This window comes from Gavialis gangeticus, unplaced genomic scaffold, assembly GCF_001723915.1.
Source record: "Gavialis gangeticus isolate Ggan-Ray unplaced genomic scaffold, GavGan_comp1, whole genome shotgun sequence".
Lineage (NCBI taxonomy): Eukaryota > Metazoa > Chordata > Crocodylia > Gavialidae > Gavialis > Gavialis gangeticus.
The window spans coordinates 132,850,333-132,862,700 of NW_017729024.1; the positions used below are offsets into that span (position 1 = coordinate 132,850,333).

The following is a 12,368-nucleotide window of genomic DNA, read 5'->3' on the forward strand; positions in this document are numbered from 1 at the left end:
CAAAGAAGTTTTTTCTCTTGGGAAACTGACTTCCTGGCAATGATACTATGCAGTAATGTCATGCAATTAGTAGTATGGCTTTTCTTCCCAGGCTCCCTTCAGGATGCAGAGCAAAAAAAAAATCACTCTAGAAATCAAATTTGCACAATACTAAACACAGAGTGCTTCACAAACAATATTTACTACACCCAAGAACTAGATATTATCTTCAGTTTGCAGATGAACACTCAACTCTAGGAGCTGAAGTTTTCAGTTTGGAAATGGAATATAGAGGTCCTTATGTCCAACAGGGAGACAACAACCCCAAGGAACTTAAATCCACAAAATCCAGAAGTGCAATTAAATTTGTACAACTAAAGCTCCCTTATACAGCCTGAGCTCAGATGAATGAACTGCAGTGTGGTGCATGTCCCTTTGTTCAATCAAAATATTAACCCTGTAATAATTTAGCTGTTGATAATGTATGATTTGAATTTCAGAATTTAGGTTAAAAGCAGTTCACCTGAACAGCTTCCCAATCTCCACCTAATCTTATTAAATACAAATTGTGGTCTACACAAAATCCATCAGGTCTGAGGCAGAAGGAAGAGAGTAGCACTTGTGTCTTAGGAAATCCAAGTCTGATTTTGAATTACTGGTAGTCAGTACACAGCAACACAAGCAATAAAAAAACAAAAACAAAAAACACTTTTTTAGAGGGTTTTGGGACAACTAAATACTGTACCCAATTACATTTCCAGTTTCTTTATTCTAGTTAGAAGTATGCATCACAAGAAGCACCATATAGCAGGATGGGATATTACTCCTTATCATACATTCCTTTAGTCCTTTTTGTAATTCCAAAGATCTCTAAAGTAAGGCTGCCTTTTTTCACCACCTTATGGTTTTGCTCTAAATATTTGATGCCTTCTTTCAGACAGGTTTAATCCTTTGGGAGGGGAAATCAAAATAGAGTGTTTCAAACTCCGGCAATGTTCCACACTATTCACAATTCAACTTGGACATGACTTGAAGATGTTCCAAGTACACATCGGCTGATTGAGCACTAACAAATGAAAATGCACGCATCTTGGCATATTTAACTGGAACAAAGTGAGTGAATGTATTCTGGCTCTCCCTTATGTCCGTAGTTTTTCCTGAGTCTGTACTATGGACTGGCGGACATTCATCTGCATACTTATTTCCCAGGTGAGGCATGTGCGCACTTACCATTTTTACTTTGGAATAAAACATCTGCATTTCCGTCAGCAGAGCTTTAGTGATAAATTTTAGCAATCAGATCTATAGCCACAAAGAAGATTTCCCAAAGTTACCACTTAACACTTGGCAAAGTAATTATATAGCAATTCAATGGAAAGAATCATCCTCTTTTTGTTAAAAATAAAAGACACTTTTTATTCAAAAAGGTCTAGACTTAATAAAACATCACACTTTTAACACTGACATTAAGTATTGTATTTTACACGTATAAATATATTACAAATTCACTTTTCAACAAAAACGTCCATTATCCTCACAGCATTTTCCCACTGTTTTGGTCTCAGGCTACTTCACCATCAGTTTTCAGCACCATTCATTCACCATCCATGGCAATCAAAAAATCAACTTTTTTGGTAATCCTGAAAAGTGTAAATTAATTATAAATTTATATTGATACATGAAACTAAAAGGGCTCCAATCCTCCACTCAAGGAGTCACACAGTCCCAAGTACTACAAGTCTGTCTATTCTTGGACCTGGCTCATGTGACTGCTGGCTACAACAGTATATAAAGAGCAGTCATCTACCAGCTCTTCCCATATGCTCAATTGAAACATGCAATATAAAAAACTAAGTTTCTATTAATCTCTTTGGACTCCTAAACAAATGTTCATATCAGAGCCTTACATGAGAGAATATTTCTTTTCTACCATACATTTCTTCTACTATTTGACATATAAAGCTACAGGTTTAAAATACAGCTGAATCTAGAAAGATAGGCAGGCTTCCGTATAACTAGAAAGTTCCCCAGATGGACAGGGTAGCTGCTTTTATTTCACTCCTACAACTCCTTAAGGTCCAGCTATATGACAAGTGTGACCTGCTAAAACATGGCCATTTTCTGAGGCAGTCATTATAAGCATTATGGACAGGATTCAGCTACTCTGGCCGTGTCCTGGTAAATGAATGCAGGCTGTGTTTAAAACATGGTTTACTCCTGTTAGCCCTATGAATTTCCCCATGGAGATATACGTATGAAATGAACTAGAAGGCCGTATATACATTTCCCCCTATCTTTGCAGTGAAAAGTTTTAATTTATTTATCTGCAATATAAAATTTTAAATTTTTGTTAAAAACCTTATGCTGTCCATTTTGCCAGCTCAGGGCTCCATTTGGAATGTAAACTGCAGATGTGTGTACTAGGAGAGGGAGGGAGGCTCTTGATTAAATGTTTTCTACCAGCAAAGACAGACACTGACAGTATCCTAACACCAGTGATGCCACACAAGCGACTGATCAGGAATAAGCATTAGCAAGATCAGTCAAAGAAATGGCATATGATTAGCCCTTCTTGTAGAGATCACCTGCACAGAAGGGTAACCTTTGGAAAAGTCCATTACTAGGTAACTTTGGTTCTTCAAAAGCACTGCCCCTGTCTACCTAAAATTTGTGTGATGCAAAATGGAGCTACTGAACTTTATTAACTCCTGGTAAGCAGTGCCAACTGGGGTTGCACAAGCACTTCTCTGTCTACAGCATCAAGTTTACATTCTCGTATAGCCCTGGAGCCTTAACCACTACAATCTCTTCTGCTAAGCTTCAGGCTCATGAAAATATTGCTGTTCAGAGTAGTGTGATGCAGGAGGAGCACAGCCCAAAGAACTTCAATTAGTGTAGAAAACATTTGTCATCTTTGAGAGGGCGTTTGAATTTTCCCACGTGACAATTCAGGAAGCATTTCAAGCCTTGACAAAGGTAAACTCAGGATCTACTTAAGCAAGAACTGGAGAACTGCACTCCCAAAACAGCGAGATCCAGTTAATTTGAAAGGGTAGTGAGGAACATGGAGTGACTTTCAGGTGCCAGCTCTGCAGATTTCTACAACAGCAGTAACATTGCAGGATGCGATACTTATTTCTGTCAGCTTAGACAAGGCATAGCAGAATATAAAAGAGGCAATCCAATACACTAGGAGGAGAGGCATTCCAAGAAAGTGACATTCCCTTTTACATTGATCCCCAAAGACCTCAAGTCTTCCCAATTTTCTAAATGTCTTAGTCCTAGCCAAAGAAACTCAATCTCTCTTGGCATGTAGTGTTCTAGTTACATTTCTCATGGGGAAGATGGAGACTTTGAGAAAACAAATGAACTGAAACATCAATCAGTTTAGATGAACTCAGATGCCATTTCTGATATGCAGTTTAGCTACACAGAGGAAAAACTTGGGAGCCTTTGCATTTGATAATTGACAAAACTGGAAGGCATCTTGGGTGAACACCCTTTGAATGGTCTTTCTTCTGTGTTTGTGGATAGTTGGAGTAAATCCTATGGCACTGTCACCTTCCTATATTGGAGATGATGCCAAAAAGACATGTTTGCATCAGGCTTTTTTCTTCAGGACCATCTTCTAAGGGAATGTCTGCATTGGCTTATTCTAACAGAACAACTTTCTTTGCTATTGAAAAAGACCCCAACTTTGGCACAGGTGCCAATAGCTGCCTGGTTGGTGCCAGCTCTTTGGAACCTGGGAAAACTCTTACTGCCAGTGAAAAAGTACCATGCTGGCAGGTTTCAAAGCCCTGCCTCAGCACTGAAAATCGCAGTGTCAGGAAACTTGCTTTTCAGAGCAGCAAGATTAATCAGAGGGCCTAAGTGTAGTACCTAGCACAGAGACTTGATTTATCTGTTTATAAAGCTAATCCATTTAGCCCCTTATATCAGATTAGCTATCTGACTTTATATCTAGGTGCCTAGCTTTTACTGCCCCTTCTGTAAGGAAAAGCCTATGCTGTGGTGGTGCAGGATTGAAGTGTGAATGGCCTATGCACAGGGCAACAAACCCACGGAATGGGCTTCCCTCATGTAGGGCCAAGAACAGGATGTGCTTACATTTACCTTAATGCAGAGCTTTACAAGCCTGACTAAATAAAAGCTTTGGACATTATAAGCGTGTTCCAAACAGGCACCCACTAAAACCTTAAAAGTGTGGATAAGCCCTGTCTCTCTAAAAGCATTTTGGACATGGGGCAAGATTCAGCAAGACTATGCTTGACCCAGAAAAGGAAGGAAATAATGTGGATGAGCCCATCATCTCTGCTTTAAACATTCAGGTACCATAAAGCTGCACTCATACAGCTCTGATAGTCACTGGTGTCCAGAGGGTTCAGAAAGTATAGGAGCAATGAGAAGACATTTCATGAAGGGGGAAAAAACCCCCTACAATGTAGAGGCCAAAGAACCACCTAAGAGAAAGCTGAGGAAAGTAGCTCATCTAAAAGAAAAAAAATCAACGGTGTGTAGATCAGCATTCTAGTGCCTCACAGATTCCTAAAATTGACTTCACTTGCCATTTCAAGTACAAGTCTCATTAATTAATAGCATTTGTATACAAAGGGGAATGCTCAGTTAAAACTCAAAACCCCTAGAGCCAAGTATTTATTTCATAAGGGAGCAATAGCAGCAAGCCTTTATTTTCCTCCAAGGTGTACTCACCTCATTCCCCTCTTAAGGCATGTTCAAAAGACTGTCACAACAAAGTTCATAATGCCCAATAACTACCTAATACCTATCGTATAGCTATGCTTAATGGTAAATCAATTCGAGGATGGAATGGATTAAGTATTCTAGTATAGATCTGGATATTGATAAAAATCAGTGAGGAGTCTGGGAACCAGTAAAACAAGATTGTCCTTTTAACTAATCACCTCTTGTAAAGAGCAATACTACAAACAAATCAAAGGGTTTCAGTTGGTGCTATGGGCTCAGAGATTTGACCAAATGTGCCAGTAATATTTTGGAGATGGATGCCTGTCAGGAAGCCCCAGGCAGAGACACTCAAGAGGACTCTGACTCCCCTGAAGGCAAACGGGCAGGTGAGGGAGAAGAGGTAACAGGCACTTTGTGGAGTGTCCCAGGGTTGGGGGGTGACAGTTAGGATGGGGCTCCCTGTAAGGAGTGGATTGGAGGTCCCTGGCGGGGAGAGCTGCTGTGACCAAGGGGAGGCTGACCCTGAGGGATTTACACAAAAATATGAGGTGGTAGTCACTTTTTTTTTTCCCCATGTAATAAATCTTCTCCCCACCATTACTTGACTGAAGGGCCTGTGATAAATTGTGACTTCTGGGGAAATTACTACCATGGACATGAGCATTACTCATTTGGTGGAGTGAGGCATCAATAAATTTACACAACACAGGGTGCATCTCTGGTAGCTTCTGACATCCCAGGTTTTTGTCACAATGCCTATATACAAATCTTATTTCTTCAAAATACCACTAGAATAGTCAGCTTACATCTTTGGTTTAGAAAACTGAAACTGTGATATTTAAGGAAGTATTACCTTGATCTATTCCATCTGTTCGCTTCCTTTTTAAATTTACAAGTGGATTCTGTTGCTCCTTTAAGGCTTCTGCAGGACAGTTAGGTCTTGGCAACTGACTTCCTGGAGTTGGTCCTGGTCGGTTACTAAAATACTTCTGTTTCAATGCCTAATAGGTCATCATATAATATAGATGGAGAGATAATTAGTGCATATAGAAATAATCTGAAGCTACAGATTTTCCTTTTTGTCCCAAAACATTTTTCATTGTGCTTTCAATTTTTTTTTTAAGTACTGTTATACACAAGAGTGGCTTGAGAATTCAAGATTGAATTCTCTGCAACTTCCATCAGTTTACAAACCAAAGAGATAATTATGTGCCAATATCTGTATTAATGATGCCTGAAGTATTCAACAAAAATCCAGCTCCCTTGTAACAGATGCTGTACTCAGTAAAAGATCCCAGTTTTTAATAGACAAGATGGATAAGAGGCAGAAGCAAAAGCTAGGGAATGGAGAGGTCAAGTGATCTGTCCAAGATCACACTTGAAATCTTTGGATTAACAAAATTAGGTTCTGTTCTACTTTTCCCTTCCACTAGGAAATAAAGCTATACTGTATTAACTATTCAGCAACAACGCCAATTCATGTGCATGTGACCAGCAGCCCATGGTGTGAGGCAGTTTATCCCACCCCACTTTCATAAGGTAAGAGCACACACACACGCTTTTCTTTGATAACTGCCTACTGCTGCAAGTTCACATACTAGCTTGCCTCATAAGAACTTGCTTGAATGACCATAGCCAGGGAAAGGCTTGTTACGAGAGTAAACAGAAGACCTGTACACGTACACACAGTCAGTTTTACTCCCTGTTTTAAAAGCAGATTAGAGTTCAATACGTTCCATAAACTTTAGTGAAGAAAAAACAAAAAAAAGAACTTGAGCTGCCAGAAAGATCACTGCTTTTGGTTATACCAATTACAATATTCAGAGTCTGCTATAAATCAAGTCCCATTTGGAAGAGGCCAGTCATGTTTTAAGTGCAGGTTCTTTCTACTTGAAAATGTGTTGTGAATTAAATTATTCTCTTTCTACTGAACAATGCTAAAAGGAGTTTAGGAAAAAGCTATTTCTGCCTGAACTAGACTAGACACCAAATGCATAATACAACTAAGTAGCTTGAAGTCTATATCAAGAAATGTATATTAACAAGAAGCAGGTTACACTATCAAAACTATTTTTTTATCAGTCTAGCTAAGGATCCCAGAGAAACCCCCCCAAAAGGATCAAAAGTTTCAGTAAAAACTACCAAATAAACATTCATGTGATTTGAAAATCAAAAACCTCTCTAGTAAAATAAGAAATGGAAAGTCCTGCATTAAGACATGAAACTTTCAAAGTTTGCTAGGTAACTGGATGTGAATGAAGAATGCGCTGAAAAGTCTCACAATTTAAAAAACCATACACCTTTCTTCCCATATCTCTAATCCAGATTGGTGAGGAAAATTTTCAAAATTCAAACCTTGTACTGCTATTTGTGCCTTTAAAAGTTTCTTCTGCAGTATCTGAAAATGTAGTTCTCAGAAAATAGTGGAAATAGCAGCTGGTGCTTGCATGCATCTCAAACTCAGATTATCACTCAACATATACAAAACATTTAAACGATGTTAACAGTAACTATCTATAGGTCTTATAATATACAAAAAAGCTAGTTTACAATACCTGAGTAGCTGTGACCCTAATACAAGGATTAAATGTGAATAAACCTTGTAGAAGATCTAGCAAGTCATCACCAGCTGCACTGAAGATATGCTGAAGTGGTGTTCCAGGGAAACTCTTAAATGTTACATAATCTGGAAGGCTTGTCATACCCTACAAAAACAAACTGATTTTCAGTCAAGTACTTGGGCCCCCTATTGAACAGACTCTCCGAGCAGACACAACTAACAAAAAATACATCTTAAAAAGCATAGCGTTAGTTTGAAATCTGTCTGTGTAATAACTACTGAAATGAGTGTCAAGAACCAATTTGTTTTACAGTTATCCATTCCTTTGCTAAAGGATTTATCCTCCTATTGCTCAATTGAAGAAACAAAAACAGGAGAAAACTAAATGATTATAGACAGGAAAGCAACGATGCTAATCAGCAAGGCAGTGGCACTACAGTACAGTGACACTAACCATCAGTGACATAAGTGTGAAGCCCTACCAGTTTAAGTCACTCTACTTCGAGTATACAGATACCAGGAGTAACAGATAAACAGATGATAGAGCAGTGCAAGGTGGTTCATCTGCAAGGTGCCATTCAGCTCTACCTTTTGTCTGATTGCTGACCAACACAGCTAGCCACCCCTGTACACAGGTGTATGGGCCACATGTCTGTAGCTTTTATTGATTACCTCAAGGGACAGCTATTTGCTCCATGCAAATAGGTTATGAGAGTACTCCATGCCACCTAGTGGTAAGGTGCTGTTGTAGCTATTACTTTGTTGCCAGTAGGCACTGTAACAGCACCTTTTCTAAAGGATATAAAATAGACAGCTTCTTCCTGTTGGCACTGGATTTATAACCCAGATACCTTGTTCTGGGTGGACCCAAACCTTCAGACTGATCACGACCTTCCATGTGATAATAGGCGAGTTTTACTGATACACAGTGATGGCAGATAAGAATAATGCAAACAATTCTATGTCTACCAGTCCTTGAGCAGCACAGACTCAAGGTACATCTGGCTAGTATGCAAGCTTCACACTGAGGTTCTCTCTTGAATGTCAGATGTCAGCAGCCTGGAGGTTGGAGGCCAAGACCCCACCACCTCCCAGTGGGGTAGATGAGATGGGCCAGTGGTATGCCCTCTGTCTATGGTGCCTTGGGTTCCCCTCTCAGGGACCTCTGTTGCTCTGAAATATCTTATTTTGTATTCTTTTCCCCTCCTGATGACTCTTAATCTGTAAGCATCATTGATTGATCTTTCTGTGGTCATTATACTGTCCATGTTCTGTCCTATCAGCATATTCCTTTATTTCACAAACCACCACATGCACACATCCTAATTTGGGCTTTCCCCAGTGTCTTCCAAATTTGGTCTGTTCTAAAGGCTCTCAGTTGGGCACTGTGACTTGGTGCCACCTTATCTCATGTTATGGAACAGTGTGGTACATCTCTACAATTTCCCAGCCTGTGCATCTAATCCCATCTGCCTTGAAGGCTGTGAAACTGTGTGACAGCCAGGCCTTTAGAAATCACGCAACTCTTGCTGCTACACTGGACCATTATTCTAATGCATATCTACTTTACCTATATGCCAATTCCCAAAAGCAAGCCTCTAAATACCATTTTCTAACCATCACTTCCAAAGGACTGGGGTACTGGCTGCCACCCACAGAGGGTCTAGGGTGCAAGCCGTGGCCCATAGTAGTAAAAGACTGCCAACTGCAGGGTAGATTACAATGGGCCATAACCTACTTGATAACCATTCATCTGTCTACATATTACACTCCCTTTCGAATGATCTTGCTCTTCCACTTACCTGGTGGTCCTTTCTATTGCATGCCTCTCTTCTTGTTAGCTCACTGATGAGGTCTCTTGCATCATATTTTTATTTACATATGGAGTTTTGCACCCAGGCTTTTGTTCTACCTGCTATACAGCCTGGGTTGCACCTGCTTTTTTTTTCCTCAGAGACCTGAGGATGGGTATTTGTACTTAAAAGCTTGGCTAAGTCTATCCCAATTCTGCAGATGTTCAGTAAAAGATATCACCAGCCTCCCCCTGTATCCATGCTCCCCTACTCCCACTGTCAAGCCCTTCTGCAAGGAGGCAAGCAGTGTAATAAGTTAGTTTTTTTTTTTTAAATGGCATGCTGTTCGATTCACAAATGTTACGGAGATGTACCCCGAGTCTAATGAAGGGTACCTTGATTCCAAAAAGCTTGAGAACCACTGGTCTACAGGAACAAATTTTAGAAGATTTACAGATCTGTACATTCATCTTAATACATTACTTCTGTAGTGACCAGATACCTTAAAAAACAGACTTTTTCTTCAACCAGGCTCTAATTTTTCACTATGCACCAAGAACACAAGATTACTATGAGAATCTTCAGACATTTCCTGTTGAACCATGGTGAAAGGGGATTGGAGTGTAGAACTATTCTGATTTTTAATACATTTGTAAATGCCTAAATGTTTTTTTTTTTAGTTATAGCACAGAAGTTGACCAAGCATCTAAAAAACCCCACTAAATTGCTGTTACTTCATGTTAGCACATAGCTATCTCTGCATGATGAAAGCATTATCACTGAAGAGGTTTTACTCGTGTTTCACTCTTACCTGCTACCGTTTTAGCATCTGGTAACATCAGATTCATAAAAGTGCACACACTTTGGAAACCCCCTCTCTTTTGAACTTTGGTTTCTAAATTCAACCAATGTTGGGATTTTTTTGGAAACAGTTCCAAATATCCTGACATCTTTAAATTTAGTCCCAATAGGTACTGATGTATCAAACCATGTTAAGTGAGGGACATACAGGCCACTGCTCTTCTGATGGAGTGCCCAATGTTTCAAATATTCTCGTCAGCTGATCAAGATCAGAGTCTCCTGGCAAAAATGGGACCTATAATGAAAACAAAATGCAAAATGTAACAGCAGTTCCAATCCAAAGATTTAATGAGCTTTTGAACTTAGGGACTGACTCCAATTTTCCCTTTAGAAAAGTACTGCTTTGGGATATTACACTTTAGATACCAACTGCTCAGGAGATGTGCACTAGTAGAATGCTTGGGACTTCTCAGTAATGTCAAAATAGACTATGAAGGCACTCTGATTCAGAGCAAGACAACATTAACCTTAGAACTAGGGTTTTCATTATGAAGCCAAGTAATCATGGCTTCGTATTCTGGCTTCCATCTGTTTCTTGTAAACAAAACAAAATGAAAGAAGTGCATCTTTATGCTAAGGATCTTGTATACTTTGCTTAGGAGGGTCAAGTGTTGTAGCCATGATGTTCCAGGAAATGGGATAAGTGAGGCCTGACAGAGGGCAATGTTCTAATATTCTCCCCAACTGTATAGTTGGCCCAATACATCATCAAAAAACCTTGCTTCTCACTTAGTAATTGAAGTCTGAGGAATTTTTAAAATGGGCAGTCCCTCTGGGATATACTACTTTCTGTGGGGTGGTGTTTTAAGAAGGCGAGATGAGCAGCGTGAAGTCCACCTAACGAAGAAGGTAAAGAGCTTCTCTACTTATAGCTTTGCTGACCAAGGGAGGAAGACCTAGGTTAAATGGAGGATAGAGACAAATGCCCACAAATTAGTTAAAAACAAGATGACCTAGGTGAAGAATTAAGTAGTCACAGGTACAAATTTAGGAAATGTTAACAAGATAAAACAGAAGTCAGCTAGTTGCCTAAGAAACCAAGTAGTGTACGGAATATATCGGAAGAACTAGAGTACATACACTAAATTATGATCCAATTGGGATAAGACTTGATTGATGCGACTCAAATATTGACATGGAAAGGAATGAGCTTGTTCAAAAAGCATAGGCAGGGAGAAAGACAGCATCATTGCCTTATGTATTAAGGTATCTTTGCTTTGAACCCAAGAACAAGTTAATTAAACCTTGTAAAAGTCTCTTTGTTAAGGTAAAAAGTGAAAGAGGGCAGGGGGGGAAGGAAGCAAGGTGTCATGGTGAACATTTGCTTTAGAACATCAAACCAAGAAGAGGTGAACAGTCTTTTTAAAGCAACTAACCAAAAGTATCCAAATCACAAGATCTAGTGCTTTAACTTGATATTTTCTGGGAGGATACAACAATGCAGACACTGTACCAAGTTCTTAGATTGTGCCAAAAATTCCTCCAGACAGATGGTGGAGAAACCAGAGAAGGGAAGCTCTTCCTGACCTATTTCAGACAGGGAAGAATTGATTGAAAATTTTCCAAAAATAAAATAAAAATACAAATAAAAAGAGGGGAGGCAACTTAGCTGATACTGACCATGAAATGAGCTCAGGACCTAAGGAAAGGGAGAGAGAAAAACAAAAGAATAGAAAACACCTTGGACTTCAGAAAAGCAGACTTAAAGACAAGGAAAAAAAAAAACACTCCTCTCCAACAGGGACAGTCCTGACTTGAACAGGAGGTTGGGTTAAGTAACCTCTTAAGCTGACTCTCCAGCCCTATTTTTCCAAAATTCCAACTCTCAAAATTAATGGAGAGAGGGGAAAACTGGTAGCAGAAGTCAACTGTGTTTTGAGTTCAGTACTTAAAAGTACACTGCGATTAATTTTTTTTGGATGATATTGTTTCCACTTCAGAAAAAGGGGTGTAACTGCATCATTGGTGTAGAAACTGCCTATCCAGCATCTTGAGGTCTAACCATATTAAGAAATGAAAGAAGAAATATTTGCTTAAATTTGCCATTCCCCTTTGAGGGCAGGAGTGGAAAAGACTAACTGTGTTAATACTGCTTCTAGTTCTTCAGATTTAAGTTGCAGATTGACTAGCAGAGGGGAGGGGAGTCAGTTCAGAACACATATCACCAACAGTTAGTGTCATGAAAGCCATCACAAATACATGCATAAAACTTGTAAAGCTTCCCTAAAAGTGAAAGATAGCATATAACTGATTAAACAGAATGACAAAAATAAATTTTGGATAAAAAAGACTGAGCAATAGAACACACAGGAGCAATAAGTGCTCTGTGGTACATAATCCCATGTTATACAAATGCAATAGGATTGGATAATTTAGTAGGACTCCCTCACTTGAAAATTCTACCCCTTCCCTTCTAGGTGAGGTTTGCTTCCCTCTCAAGATACCTGATTGTTATATTAATCACACGC

General features: G+C 39.3%; 1 protein-coding gene across 1 annotated transcript in view; it reads right to left on the reverse strand.

Annotated features, from left to right (window-relative positions):
- Positions 1 to 1,370: 1,370 nt before the first annotated feature.
- Positions 1,371 to 12,368, reverse strand: part of CDK7 (cyclin dependent kinase 7) — a 36,732-nt gene continuing 25,734 nt past the window's right edge. The window contains exons 9-12 of the mRNA XM_019517748.1: positions 10,049 to 10,135; positions 7,242 to 7,391; positions 5,540 to 5,687; positions 1,371 to 1,619 (exon numbers count right to left, since the gene is read on the reverse strand). Of these exons, the coding sequence (XP_019373293.1) occupies positions 1,594 to 1,619; positions 5,540 to 5,687; positions 7,242 to 7,391; positions 10,049 to 10,135 (411 nt within the window). The 3' untranslated portion in view covers positions 1,371 to 1,593. The remainder of the gene's footprint in view (positions 1,620 to 5,539; positions 5,688 to 7,241; positions 7,392 to 10,048; positions 10,136 to 12,368) is intronic.